The 15,219-nt window shown below is 41.8% G+C and overlaps 1 protein-coding gene across 8 annotated transcripts in view; it reads right to left on the reverse strand.

Moving 5' to 3' along the window:
- Positions 1-644: 644 nt before the first annotated feature.
- SMARCA2 (SWI/SNF related BAF chromatin remodeling complex subunit ATPase 2) overlaps positions 645-15,219 on the reverse strand; it is a 182,481-nt gene continuing 167,906 nt past the window's right edge. For all 8 annotated transcript variants that reach the window (XM_083186032.1, XM_083186026.1, XM_083186027.1 and 5 more), the window contains 6 exons: positions 12,054-12,092; positions 7,834-7,939; positions 6,663-6,764; positions 6,041-6,173; positions 2,598-2,740; positions 645-1,694 (listed from right to left, as the gene is read on the reverse strand). In XM_083186032.1, the coding sequence (XP_083042158.1) occupies positions 1,659-1,694; positions 2,598-2,740; positions 6,041-6,173; positions 6,663-6,764; positions 7,834-7,939; positions 12,054-12,092 (559 nt within the window). In that variant the 3' untranslated portion in view covers positions 645-1,658. The remainder of the gene's footprint in view (positions 1,695-2,597; positions 2,741-6,040; positions 6,174-6,662; positions 6,765-7,833; positions 7,940-12,053; positions 12,093-15,219) is intronic.

Here is a 15,219-nt window from a genome sequence, read left to right on the forward strand (position 1 = left end):
TGTATATTATTAGTGACTAATCATTGCTATTTTTGTCCTTTTTTTCTAGCATAAAATAAGGGGTATAATAGTTATATGGGGTGGAAGTAACGGCTAAATATTATTTAAATTTGACACCATTAAATATCTTATTGTTTAATTGGATATCATATGTTTAGTAGTTATTAGTATTTTTGTAAATATTGGGGGATGGTTAACTGATGAACAAGTAGCAGAGTATAATATGATTTCTGGATTAGCATTCGTAGTTGTGTTTTAGGTCATTCAATCTCGTGACTGTTCCTAGAGGGATAAACTCAGACTATATAGGCACAGTGGCACATACTGAAACACGATCAAGTGCCAGATGCACTAAGCTTCAAAAGTGATAAAATGGAGAGTGATAAACTCTCAGCCAATCAGCTCCTATCTGCCATGTCGTAGACGGTGTTTGAAAAATATCAGGCAGGAGCTGATTGTTGTTTATCACTCTCAAAGCTTAGTGCATCTGGGCCCAAGTCAGTGGTGTAACTATTAAATTTTGGGCAGCACCCAACCCCCCCCCCCCTTACTACTCATTCAATGTGAATGATTTTTGCAGGTAAAAAAAAAATAAAAAAATTAAGAAACAATTTTCTCATCATTAGGAAAACACAATAACACGGTTTTCTCAAAATTGCTGGGATTTTATTTGCCTCAGGCTTATGAATTGCAACCAAAGACATTGTGCAAAGAAAGCAAAGATTAAGTACACTTTAGGGAAAAGCTGATTATCCAGAAAGGTCAATTTGAAAAGAAAAAAAAAGGAGCGGGGGAAGAAAGAAGCATTCCATTATACTATATATAGGTTTGCAACAATAACAAGTTTACCCAAACTTCTTCATAACAAATAGAAATTGTAATAGAAAAAAAAAATACTTTAGCCATATAGCTTATAGTTTTAGTAGAACTTTGTTTTCGAAGAGCTTTACGCTGGAAAAAAAAGAGGGAGGGAAGGAGAGAGGGAGGGAGGGTAAAAATGATGAAAACAATTACTGCTTATTAACACCTTGTGAACTAGCTGAGCCATAACATGCAAAGCAATACACTGCAGGCCCTTCCAGCGTCAAAAGAGTTAATCAGTATTTGAAAGTTGCATATATGTACCAAAATTATATAAAAACAAAAACACAGAACAAAAAAACTAAACAAAACAAACAAAAAACAACTAAACTCGGCAACATAAAAAACCTCTGAAATCGCCTGACGAAAAATAAAATAACCAGTTACTTCTATTGGTTTGTCCCAGTTCACGTCTACAAAATATTATATCTTCAGCTTTGTACTGCTGATTGCCGCACCATAGTATAGGAAATCAGGCACAAAGAAACCGCTTCCAGGTGAAAATCGACCCACAGAAATATACTACTGATCCACAGTTTTCCATCAAAAAATGTGTGACTTGCTTCATATTGGAGGCCCATTTGGTCACAATATGTTACAAAAAATCTTTTTTTATTTCTTTTTTTTTTTTTTTACACGATGAGATCATGTATGTTTGTCACTAGTCTAATGATACTTCTAGATGATGAGTACGTAAACAACCCCATTGTGTAATTTTTATTTTTTAGAAAAAAATCATTGGATGAGTTGAAACTAGAAAATGAAGATATCTGTCCAGAAAACTAGTTCCATTTAAGTCATTCGTCATCACTTCCACTTCCATCCGACTGATCCTAGGGATAGAGACAGAAAATATACATTAATCGAGAGAAAGCAGAGGAGTGGGTCATTTTTTATGTTTTTACAAAACATGCGTTTATTTCACTCAAATGTGTATCTTCGCAATGCGATATAACAAAATCAGACTGCACTGATTAATTTGACAAGACACTAGTATTTAAGACACCCTTGTGTGTGACTGAGTCGGTATACAAAGTGCTAAGATGCAGTGGCCATGGCTTTCTTTCACATATCTCATATTTCAAATGAATCAAATCAGTCATGAGAAGCGGTTTTGTTGCATCCGATTGGGACAAAAGGTGCATCTCTGAAGAAAAGAATAACGTGAGAGAAAAAAAAAAGGCTACACCACTCGGCACGTCTCAGTTGAACCAGAGAGCTCACGCAGCATAGCTTATTGAGGCTAGATGTATGAGGCCATATCTGTTTCATATGTTCTAATATTAAATATATGCTTATACATCTGTATAATAACTGTGGTATAGCCATTTCTTCCTGATCTCATGGTTTGGCCAAGCCTCATTATCATGGGGCCAGATGTACTAAGCTTCAAAAAAGTAATAACGTGAAAGGTGATAATGCACCAGCCAACCGGCTCCTAACTGCCATGTTACAGGCTGGGTTTGAAAAATGACAGTTTGGGCCGGATTGGTTGGTTGTTTATCGCTCTCCATTTTATCACATTTTGAGGCTTAGTACATTGGGCCAACGTTGATTAAATATATGGAATGTGTGTTCTCTTTTCTGTAAAAGTAATGGCAACCATCAGTTTGTTTAAAAAGCAGAATATACAAACAGTCCAGTCCCCAAAACAAGCCTTTATTAAACTCCTATATTATCTGACAGACAAAAATGTAACAAAAAAAATAAATAATAATTTCACGGTCAGAACTCACATTATCATCTTGATCTTCATCACTGTCATAGTCGCTGACAACTGGCTTGGCTTTGCCACGACTCTGACGCTTCTTTCCCTTCCCCTTTTCTCGATTCTTGTCATCCTTCTTGTTCAGCTTGATTTTCATCTTCATTGATTTTGCTAAAACAGATAGTAGTGGCATTCGTTTTCATAAATGAGGTTAACAGATAACAATCACATTTTAGAGTAATGACAGTGAGTTGGAGAGGTGAAACTGAGAAATGTGTGAGTTTCTGTATAATCTCCAAAAAGTCAGTGTGAAGAGTGAGACAGCAGATAGAAAGGACCAGGATCTGGAGGGTGAGACTCACTGTTGAGCACAAGACTCCCAACCTCTATTTTCCTCTAACTCCATATACAAATGTAAACCCTGAAATATACTATTTTGTGGAGATTAAGCCATTAATCCTTTGCGTGCCAACGTTGCTGTGAGAGATCCTCAAAACATCCACTACAAATGCCAGCATCGCTCACAGCGACTGTTCTTTTTTTTTAGTATTAATAAATACAGCCAAGTTAATTAATTGAAGTATAGTTAAAAAAAAAAAAAACACGGTGAGCGATGCTGGCACTTTTACCAGATATTTTGAGGATCTCTCACAGCAACGTCCCGCTGGTGAAATCATGAGCAACTGAGCTAATAGACAAATTTCTCTAACCATCCACAGAAAGATTACAAATACAATATAAATGTAATAAACATAATAAATATAAAAAATATGATCAGTAAGGCAGAATAGTAACAAAAAGGAAGTCAAACAAACAATATTTCAATATACCAATACAAATTGTGATTTATTAATGAAATATGGTGACGCGAGGGGATGTGTATGGGAACACGGATCCCCTCATATGTGGCTTAAAAGGACAGAAATCATTTGATGGCTGCTGATCATCAAATTATTTTTTCCCCTTCAGAAATAAGTCCGTGAAATCTGACTTATTTCACATGAAGATGGCCGTAAACGGGGGGTGCTGACATCAGCTGCCCACTCCAAGCAGGCATCAGCCTGCCTGCGTTCCCAGGGGGAATGTCTAGCCTTTTCATGGGTACCCCCATAAACCGCTGGGTGTTCCACTGCTGCAACCTGGTCTCCGAATCGGCCCCAAGTGTTATTAATGAATAGCATGTTACACCTTGATGTTGTAATGTTAACATATACAGTATTGCATTGGAGATTGTATTTGTTCTTCTGAAACTTTGAAGTGGCTGTAATGGGATCAGAACTTACATAATACAAAATCAATATAATATTCCGATGATTATACAGTATGTAAAACTGTACGTTCAACAACTTGAAAACCCTGATTTGATTTCTTCATACTGAGATCAAATTTCAGATTTTTCCCATGCACCTATTTAAATGGGCACACCTTAATATATTCATCTATGTACATTTGATATTACTTTTAAAGGCAGAGTTTCCTCTTGGTAGTACACACTTGGGGGGGCCCACACCATACACGCTGCACCCATTTTTGTAATACTTACCCTCAGGAGGCCAGCGGCGGCGGTAACACTTTGAAAATGGCCAGAAAAATGGCTGTCACGCCATTTTTCCGGAGATTTGCACATGCACAGTAGGGTCTGAGCACTCTGGTGCTCAGATCCTACTGTGCCAGGGGGAGAGGAGGCTGCACAACGGCCTCCTCCTCTCTTAAAACACCCCTGTCTTTAGATGATTTTCATTTAAAGGTCAGTTTATAGGGTACAATGTCATAAAATCCAATTTTCATAGTGTGTGCATTAGTCTATAGCGAATGCATCATAATCTGCGTATATATTATATACAAACAAAAAATAAAGCTATAAGACCACAGTGACATATATGAAACAATGTCGTCACAACCCATAGGGCACCCCAAAACTAGGAAAGGTGAGTGCCGATGTTTAGCGTATGTATATATCATACCTTCCAACATGACCATCTCCAGGAGGGACACAATGCTCTGCTCCTGGACTGTAATGTATGATTACCAGCATCTATGTTGAACAGGTTAATTAATAAGATAGGTGTTTCAACACAGGTGACGGCAATCATACATTTGTAGGGAAGTCCAGAGGTATGTTTTTTGTTTTTTTTCCGGTTCATTTCAACTGACTGATGGAACGAAATCTTTTGTCAGAGTTTTTGTATATTTTCTAAATAGCATTTTTGGTCTATTTACCCCAAAAAGTTGCGGTACTTGTGTAGTTTCACGGCGGCAGGCTACGCTACGTTTTCAGCGTAGCCCAACGGCTGTCTAGAGTAGTCAGCGTAGTGACTCCGTGGCAGCCCTGCGTAGTCAGCGTAGTGTCCCCGTCAGGTAGCTAGTCATCGTACTGTCCCTGGGAGCTGCAGCTCTGTCCCCGGCACGCCTAGTGAGCATCTCTCACACAGTGCTGGTAACCGCCAGATCCCCTGTGCTGGTGGAAGCCGGCAGAGATGGGTTCAATGCGGGCACCAGCGGAGAGGCGCTCCATCTGGCTGAGACGCAGGAGCATCTCAGTAATTATTGCGGCAGGGTACGGCAACCCTGCCTGTGTCCGCTTCAGGGAGATGTACAGGGTTAGGGGTTTGGTAACGCGTGTGTCTCCTGCACAAAGGGGGGGGGTGCGCTGTGCACGTACGTCTCCTACACAATAAAGGACACATTTGCTAGTGCTAATGTTACATACTGGCAAATGCCTCCATTTCAAACCCCACTATCCACGCCAGCCCGAAGCGTGGCGAGCTCCGCGAGGGGATGCGGTGCGCGTCCTCCCGACCTTTTCCTACCCCCACTATCCACGTCGGCATGGAGCAGATTTTAGAAAGTGTGGCCACTGAGCCCGAATCACAGCGAGCGCAGCGGGCCCTGCAAGGGGACGTGGATTACTTTATGTGTATTCCGCGTCCCCTCACAGGGCTCGTTGCGCTCGACACACATTATAAAAACAACTCAACGCCAATGTGGATAGTGGGGGTATGAAAAGGTCGGGAGGCGCTCGGCACACTTCGGGCTGGCGTTGATAGTGGGGGTGCTTCAGGAACACATTCACACCTGTCATATCAGGCAGGTTAAAATGGTCAATGGTTCCCACACAAATAAGTAATAAGCGCTGACTGACTACGCTAACTACGTAAGCTCCGGCTGGCCGCGAACAGGTGGGAACATGGCGCTGATACTGACAGGGACGCTGCCTACGCTGGCCGCCGGAACACTACGCTGATTCTAACAGGGACGCTACGCTTACTACTTAACTGCTGCCGTGAAACTGCACAAGTACCAAAACTGCTTGTCTATAGCAATTGCCTATTTTATGACTTTCAATCTTTTTAAGTAGTTATTAAATTGAAAATAATAACGAAGAATTTTGTTTTATAACGTGTTCATATATTTAAAACAGAAATGTGTTTTAAGTATTTTTCTTTATGAGAAATTTTTAAAATGGCTTACACTCCGACTCTGATTCATCTTCATCATCTTCGTCATCATCATCATTGCTGTCATCTTCACTCTCTTCTTCCTTTGCAATCTTTTGCCTTGCACTTTTGAAGACAGATTGTAGAACAATGGAATCCTCATATATCTAGAAACGAGGCAACAAAGCACAGTAAGTAAAATATGTAAAACTACACCTGAATAAGCAGTATGATAGAAGAAAAAACAGCAAATTCTCCTGATAGTGGCATGTACGTGGACTAAGAATGAACAGCACACTTGCAAATGATGCAATAAAAATGGACTGGTGTTTTTGGGCAAGCCTAAACCTCTGGTGTGTAGAGGCATGACCTGTGTGTGACAGGGCGTTCAGCTGTCCAGACTGGAGAAGCCTGATGCTTGCGTCCAATGAAAGGGTCTGCTCATATTTGGCGAGCATTAGTCAAAGACTAGATGGTATGTATTATAGCAACGCAATGGATACAACTTTATAGATTATTACCTTTTCATAGTATAGAAAGTGTAATACTGTAGGTTATAAAAACCTGTTCCTCAAGCGCATACACCAAGTGGCTTTGTAAATTAATTTCCTTAACTGGGCAAGTAAGAAAACGATACGAACAATAACCTTACTCACCTGTGAGCCTTCTAAGTTGAATGTCTGTGCATTGTGGCACAGTAACATGACATCCTTCTCTAGGTCACTCACACTTCTGTATTTATGATTGCGAATTCTTTCCTATTATGAGAAAAAGAAAGCAATATATAAAAAAAAGCATATATAAAGGCAGTAGCTGCCCCAGGCTATATGGTGTATGAGTATCCTACCATAGCGTGTCCACTGAAGGGGATACGAAAGGACGACAAGCATTAGGTTGACATGGGGAAGGTCGACAGTCAAAAGGTCGACATGGTGTTTTTCACCATTTTTTTTTTGAGCCGATGTGCCAACAGGCGGTATTTCATGCCCTACCATCCACAAGGGCGTTGTGGGTGAATAAAAATGTGTGCCGAGTGTAGTGTCCATGTTGACATTTGGGGCAAAAAAGTGAAAAGGCCCATGTTGACCTTTCCCATGTTGATCTAATGCTTGTGTCGACCTAACCCTTGTCTATCTTATGATCCCTACCCCACTGAAGATAACAAGATTCCACACAAAAGTGATGGAAGCGTCAAGAACATACAGATGGAGCCAGCCTCATTCTTGCCAGCGGCTGGCTCCCACCAAAACGCTCGCCCCGTAGCTACGGAGCTGTCTACGGGTTGCCGCCGCCTCCCCCGGTGCCCCATCCACTGTCCCCCCCTATCCCTGCCCGTCTCCACGAAGTGGAGACGGGCAGGGACCCACAGCGGCGCCGTCCTGATACTGGGATGCGAGTGCGTGTGAGATGCACGTGCGTCCCAGTCAGATGGAGCGACTCTGCGCCAGCAAGGACATTCTGGCAATCCCCGGCCAAGGAAGAGAGGCGCTCCATCTGTATCACTTACATCATGGCAACCATGTAATGGTGATAAATTGGTATAAGGCCACGGAGTTTATACATCGGCCAACATGTGTTTTGCCAGACCACACAGGATGTGAAGAGTGCATGGTGGTCTAGCATTTACCAAGCAGGTACTATTCTTAACTATGTGTATGTATCAAAGAATTACTTTAGTCAGGGATGAAAATGTCCCATTTATATTTCTTGACGGAAGAGTTTAGAATTTGTAAAAAGTATCAAGAAATGCTGTGATGGATGGCAGAATGAAATCTCTGTGTTTGCAGGAGATTAAAAGAGAACCTCTCACAGATTACGATAGTATACCTTTATTTTTTTGAAGTCAACAGGTTTGCGGATTAATTCATAATACTCTGGTAATTCTTTTCTAGAAGGGAGCTGTATGAAAACTTCGCTTAGCTGTCGCCCAGAGCTGTTAAACAGGACAAAAAAAAAAATGTAAAGCATATGAACCATATTACATCGACAGCCATGCATGCACTGCTATATACAGTATATGGCAATCTTATTCTTTTTCTTGAAATTTCCATGCTGAACCGGTAATCAGAAGGATGTTAAAATCTGTGGTGTTATGGTTTGATGCTTTTTTTTATGAAATGAACACAAATACGCATGATAGTATAATTGCTATGCAGAAGATGCCACCTACTGGTAGACAGAGCGGATAGGCGAGAGACCGAGAAAGACAAAAGATTATTGTGTGATGTAATACTGTAGTGTACTATGCACTGAGGAGACTCTGAGAAGCATTTGGGCAGTTATCACATAAAACAATAGTTCTTCTTAAACATCGTTATACAAATAAAATACCAAAAATATAAATAGACAAATACATGCATAAAGATAATCAATATAATGAAAAAAAGCATTTAACATCAAAATCAGGGCCAAACTACTGCTAATTAGCACTTCCGTGAATGTAAAATGACTCCATTTTTAAACACCCACACTTGTCTGACAAGGCTTCACCTGCAAAAGAACAGGATTATGATTTATTTTTTATATATGGAGCTCTGGCTAGCAAAGCATTACGTGGCTGCATAGGATAATCTCCATCTAATCAGCAATGCTGTGTTCCTAGCTAGCCTGCACAGCGCACGCGTTTTCATGCTACTATGGTTTCTAGGCAACAGGACATGCCTGCCGCAGAGAAACCAGAGACCACAACAATGGCTGTGTTTGCAGCAGGAGGCTGTACAACGATTACACTGCTGGGCAGGTGGTGTACAGATTGTTTTGTCTATGCAAGAGCTAAAAAAGCCAATATGACAGGTTCATATTCCATACATATTACAGGAAACCTTAACCACTACAACATTATGCAGAACTGGCACTTATAAAATGGTGTTTCATAACAGACATCTCACTAATGTGACTGGACACACCGCATTATAGGACTGTAAATTATTTCACACTACACCTCCTAGCGTAACCGCAATGCTTGGACTACTTCCAACTGTCACCCAAACCTCATCACTAAGCCACAGCTGTATCACTCCACAAGAATAAACATCAGCACATCCCTGCTTTACTAACAGCAGTAAGCCCCTGCCTCATCCACAACAAACATTTCTGATAGAAATGTCAAAATTACTACATACTGTAACTTGCAGGACCTGAAATCAATCCTGGCCAAAGATGACTGGTACAATGATGATCTATTCAAATAGCATGAACAGGACTATTTTCTGTCCCTATTCTCTACTTGTTTCAACCTACAGGACATCATATCATTTACAATACGGACCATCTTATAATAAATAGGGATATGTTCAGCATACTGGCAGATATTGGAATACCAACTGCCAGTACCAGGTACGCAAGGAGAGGTAATGTTAGAGGGCGGGGGACTGCTTACAGTACCTGACCAATCAGGATTCCTTTCCATTGGGACACTAGTGTTGATATTTTCACAACTAGTTAACTATGTCAGCGTTGACACGGGAGGAGGTTATACTGCATACACTGCAATACTGGCAGATTGAGCTTCATGCCCAGATAGCAGTATGCCAGCCAAGCAGAAAGTCTCAATAGTCCACACAAAAAAAAATTATGATTATTTCCAAGAAAAAAGGGAAAGTTTAGGGCCTGATTATGATTCAATGCAAAGCATCCGCAAGTGTTAGAGCACACCTCAACTACCACGGAAGACTGACTGCATGCCCAATGGTGATATGGAACTTTTCCGTGCGTTCACAATATAGCCTGTCAGGATCACCCATTTCACTGTCAGAGAGACCTGCCCATGTACAGAGCAAACTGGCTGCTATTGTATCATGATGCAATCTATCTAATTATATATATATATATATATATATATAGAGGGCGACAACCCGGCACTCACTCTCCTCAATAAGGCTCAAGGACACAAAATTTGCGTTTGCAACGTTTCGGATCTCTTTACTGGATCCGTCGTCAGGCAGTACAATATCAATAATGAAACATACATAACATACCTTTATACCAGGTGTGCTCTCGGCTTCCACGCCGTCCAGGTACCCGCCTCGCAGCTCTCACCGGAAGTGTGGACTGTGTGTACACGCCCTCTCACATCGGGAGTGTGTTACGTAGCCATGGTAACCCGGCGGTATATACACACACACACACACACACACACATAAATATACACAGACACACACACATACAGACATACACACAGTTCACATTTGATGTAGCCGTGCTCATTATTGCCAGATCGCCACCACTCGAGCCTGTTTGTTGTGCAAAATTCACACCCATGGCTTGTAATCGCCACGCTGTGATATAGCCGATTAGGGTGTTCCTATGAGCCATGAGAGCGGATTAGATGCACACGCATGGTGACAGGATTGTGCCAATCGCCAAGAGAATTGCACGTAGTGACTCGTGTTGCAACGATGAGCGTGAATTGGTCACTTTGTATAGCTTAAAAGGTCCTGCCTCAACCCAAAAAATCAATAAAGATTACAATAAACTTGTATAGGCAATTTCATCTGCACAATCTGTGTGTGTGTGTGTGTGTGTGTGTGTTTTTTTCTGGCTACAGATTTGCCATTACTCTCATGGGCTTACTGCAAGGGTGTGGTATATTATCCTGACAGTCATTGGTCAGATGTCGGAATCCCGACTGCACAGCGTGGGGAGCGCAATGAAGCCCCTTGCGCGCTCGCCAAGCTGCGGGCACGGTGGCAAGCTGCGCTCGCCACCTATTTTATTCTCGCTCTATGGGGGTCGTGGACCCCCACAAGGGAGCAGTCGGGATTCCGACATCGGAGGAATGACTGTCAGAATCCTGACTGTAGTGGAGCCGTCCGGCTCCCTACTGCAATTCCACAGCTTACAATATCAACAAACTAAACTACACATTCCGCCATACACTTCCGTGCAAAATATGCAGCTGATTTGTCCCACTGAAGTGACAAAAGCCCAATGTGTGGGCATTCTAGACACTGGCATTACATGCAGCTGCAGTATGTTTCCAAAATGCTTGCATGGGGGTAAAAAGGCAAAACGGCTAAGGGCAGATACAAATGAGCCACGCCTTCAATCTTTATGCAATCTGTTACTTTATATTAGAGATCTGCCGTTTCGGTTTTATCCGGATTTACTTAGCTCTCAAAGCAGGATCTTATTGGCTATCCAAAACATGTGACAGCCGATAGCCAATAAGATCCTGCATTGAGACCTGAGTAAAACCGAACCCACACATCCCTACTTTGTATAATTTCTTTGTGACAAAAAGTGACTAGGACACTCTACGTGACTTTGGGTGCTGTTATTATGCAAAGTAGACTCTAAATTTAGAAAAAGGTATCAAAATCCAGAAATTGCTACCAATGTCTGTGGCTGAATGTCTAAGTTGTGCCATATGGCGCAAAAAAAATACGTGTATGAGGATACATTTGTATTGCAAATAGAAAGTAACCCGATAGATTTAGAGATCAGATAGGTGTTTGGAGTTGGAAAATGAAACCTCTAATAGTGACCTATTACTGGCTTTCAGAAAACATTTGCCGCATTTTACAATGGCATGGTTTCTGCTAAGAACAAATGATATAAAATAGCTAGTTATTGTACTACATTTATTTTTATGTTTCAGAAAATATAACTCAGTCAGATAAAGGTCAAGGAAATGCACGGTGTCATCTTGTACATAACACTGCTCTCCACTGGATTGTTACACACTGTATCCTATAAAGTTGGTAAAGAAGGTGATCATCACAGGCCATAAATGTGGTGGCCTATACATGTCCTTCTGCTTCATATAGGTTTCTTCTCAGCGTCTCCTTAGTACAATCTCAGATCACTGAATGAGTTAGGATCACATCATTTGTATTCTTTGTCTAAACACATGGGACTTGTACAGAATTGGATATAGCTTTATGGAACAATAAAAAAAAGTACACAAACATCAGCATGCAGACTTTGGCACATCTTACACTTCCAGCTCTGCATGCCTGGAGGAGGAGAGTAGGGGAGGCACACATTGGGCAAATGTAGGCAAAGTACAGTAAAGGTATATTCACATAACTGCAATTCAAACAGACCTGTCGGGTGGCGTTTCTCTTGTGGGTGCTGGACGGCTGCTGCATGGAGATACAATAATGACAATGATCAGCAGCGCTGACATGATTCCAAGTGAACACAAATAAACATGCATCTCTTACAATTAGGACTCAAATGTGAAAACTTTACGTAAGCACCATCATGGGCATGGAATGCTTTTAACAATAAAAAAACAAAACATGATAGCAGCAAAACTTATAGCTGAAGTTACAATTTCTTTGCTATGGTCAACTACCTTTTTGGTACTTGTTTCCTAGAACGGCCACACCGATGTTGATCGGGTCGGTCGCATCGCATCGATCGCATGCGACCAAATCGCATGCGATGCGACCGACGCGATGGTCCCGATTTTTACATTGATTGAAATGTGAATAGGGTCCCTGGGACCCTATTTTACATTGGATTCAATGTAAAAGTCTCCCCAGACCCCAATTTTAACCCCCTCAACGGCACCCCACGATTGACGCCAACCCGAAGCGTGGCGAGCGCAGCGAGTCCGCGAGGGGCGGCGCTACGCGTCCTCCGACCTTTTCATACCCCTACTATCCACGTCGGCGTGGAGTTGAGAATATAAAGTGTGGCGAGCGCAGCAAGCCACCGAGCCCCGAGAGGGGACGCGTATAACTTCACAGGTATACGCGTCCGCTCACCACGCTTTGGGCTCGGTGGCTCGCCACACTTTATATTCTCAACTCCACGCCGACGTGGATAGTAGGGGTATGAAAAGGTCGGAGGACACATACTGCCGCCCCTTGCGGGCTCGCTACGCTTCGGGTTCGCGTCAATCGTGGGGTGACGTTCACAATGGGGGGGGGGGGGGGGGGGGCATATACAATGAGCCATATTGGCCCATTTCCCATTTTTTCACCGATTACAATGTTAAAAATATTTTAACATTGAACCCTATGGCAAACCGACCGACGCGATGGACCCGATTTTGCCTTTGCCGGCAAAATGGACCTGATTTCAAAGGAAATCGGGTCCATCGGGGGTAATCGTGTACCTTAAGTTAAGGTACACGATTACCCCCGATGGTGGCCGTTCTAGGAAACAAGTACCACCTTTTTATTCAAACTTACAGGTGGGGAATCTAGTGTTAGGGAACCACAAACTATGGATGTTTACAAACAAGCCAGTCAGCTTAGCCCAAAGCGGCAGTTGTCAGTGTTCCTCGCTGCGCTGTATTGAATTGCTGCTGTGATGGCTTATAAACGGCCTTTGGGGTTGCAAACAAAACAAAAGTGCGAATCCGGCAGTACTGTAAGTGCAGCATATAGTCACACTTACTCATTGGGGCGAAAACACTGCTCTTAATTGAATTCCCCCAGTGAGTTCACATGTCATTGCTGTCACCATCTCTGTTCCTTTTCTGATGATCTCTGCTGCATCCACAGTGGCAGCAGCTGTTACATCAACTTCAGTTAACATCGGAAACAAGTGCAGTATCCTAGCTGTGTGACAAGCAGCAAGCCTAATGCCAAAAAAATACCAGGCACAAGCTGGTCCAAGCTTGCAGATAACGGATACATGTGAACAGTACCGCAGCACAAAAAGGGAAAGCTTTCTCCACAACCAGTAGGGAATACCAGAGTAGGGAGTAGATTGGGCCAATGGCTGTTTTCCAGTTTACACTATCAATACAGTATGTAAGCCATGCACACTATCCTCACCAACAACTACAATTTGTTGTCCATAACTTTTAGATTGTAAGCTCGTTTGATCAGAATAATATTTTCTTTCCTTGAATGTATAGCACTGCTTAATATGTTGGCGCTTATAAAATGAACTTTTAGAACAATTGTGTATAAAGAGGTTAACTTCTAGTGAGGCATATACATTGCAAACTGAAAAAAAAAAAAGTATATTGTATCAGTAAGTAGTGGAACTGTAAGGGTTGCGCCAGTCATCAATGTATAACTTGGCTAACTGGAGAAAGGACCTTTACTGTTGTCAGGAAGTGTGACCCTAATGCGATTATCTACATTTCTGTAAGTAGGGTGGAAGGGGGCTTAATGGTCACAATAATAGTTGTCACTCTTCTTCATAGCACCTGTTACAGTATGTCTACAACTAACATGTTATAAAAATCTCTCTCCATCAGTGGCTTACTCTACTTACATCAACCAATACCACCTTATGGCTTTTCTCCCCATGTGCTATCATGGTATACTATCATAAAAAAAGTGACACACTGTATATGAAAAACAATAAATTTTATATTAAAAAAAAAACAACGAAAACCGTGCAGTTCCCAAATGCTGTCCTCATGGCACCCTAATGCTTATTCTACACTAAGCAGACAGTTTGGCTATACGGCCTACCCGCCAACCTATCTGACAATCGGTAAGTGCATTCACTGTCATATTGGGAAGGGTGTGTGTGTGTGTGTGTGTGTGTGTGTACACAACTGACATGGTGCCAACAACATATGACCAGGTTGTACCTAGTCCATGTTTTAAAGATATCCATAACTCAACACAGATAGTTAAATCAAATTAGCCAAGGTACTAAACAAGTTACCTGAGGCCAGGCATGGATATAACCAGATTAAAACCTGCCAAGGTGGTTGGAAATCTCTGATTGTGTAGTGACATATTTAAAAAATGGTGCACAAAAAAGTAACACCAATACATTTTTATCCTGACTTAAAGAGTATATAAGATAGCTGATTTATTTTTTACATGTGACCTCTTAATACTTTTACTAAAAGCATTGTTTTTTTTATTTCCTGCTACACTCAACCATATATCTTCGTCTTCAAACAGCCTAGCTCAAGATGACAGAAAATGTGATGTAAGCCGAGGAAAAAAGGATTTCAGTACCATTTACCCTATTGCTACATATCCAATACGTGACAGAAGCATTAACCAAGCCCTACAGGCTGGAATAGATAGTAGCCAACAAGGAGAGGAGGAACAAAAGATAACAAATGTAACAAGGTCACAATATCTCTACACACATGACCAGCATTTAAAGCCGTGTGTATACACGGTCAGATGTGCCTTAAGATGCGATCCACGATCCGGATCGGAACGCAAGGCACATCCGATTTGCATACAAGTCTGACTATATAGTGCAGATCTGCACTATATAGTCAAGGCAGACAAGACTTTCTGCCTTGCGATACGTGAACGCGCATCGGGATCG

The sequence above is a fragment of the Crinia signifera genome, chromosome 1 (assembly GCF_055691185.1).
Source record: "Crinia signifera chromosome 1, ASM5569118v1, whole genome shotgun sequence".
NCBI lineage: Eukaryota > Metazoa > Chordata > Amphibia > Anura > Myobatrachidae > Crinia > Crinia signifera.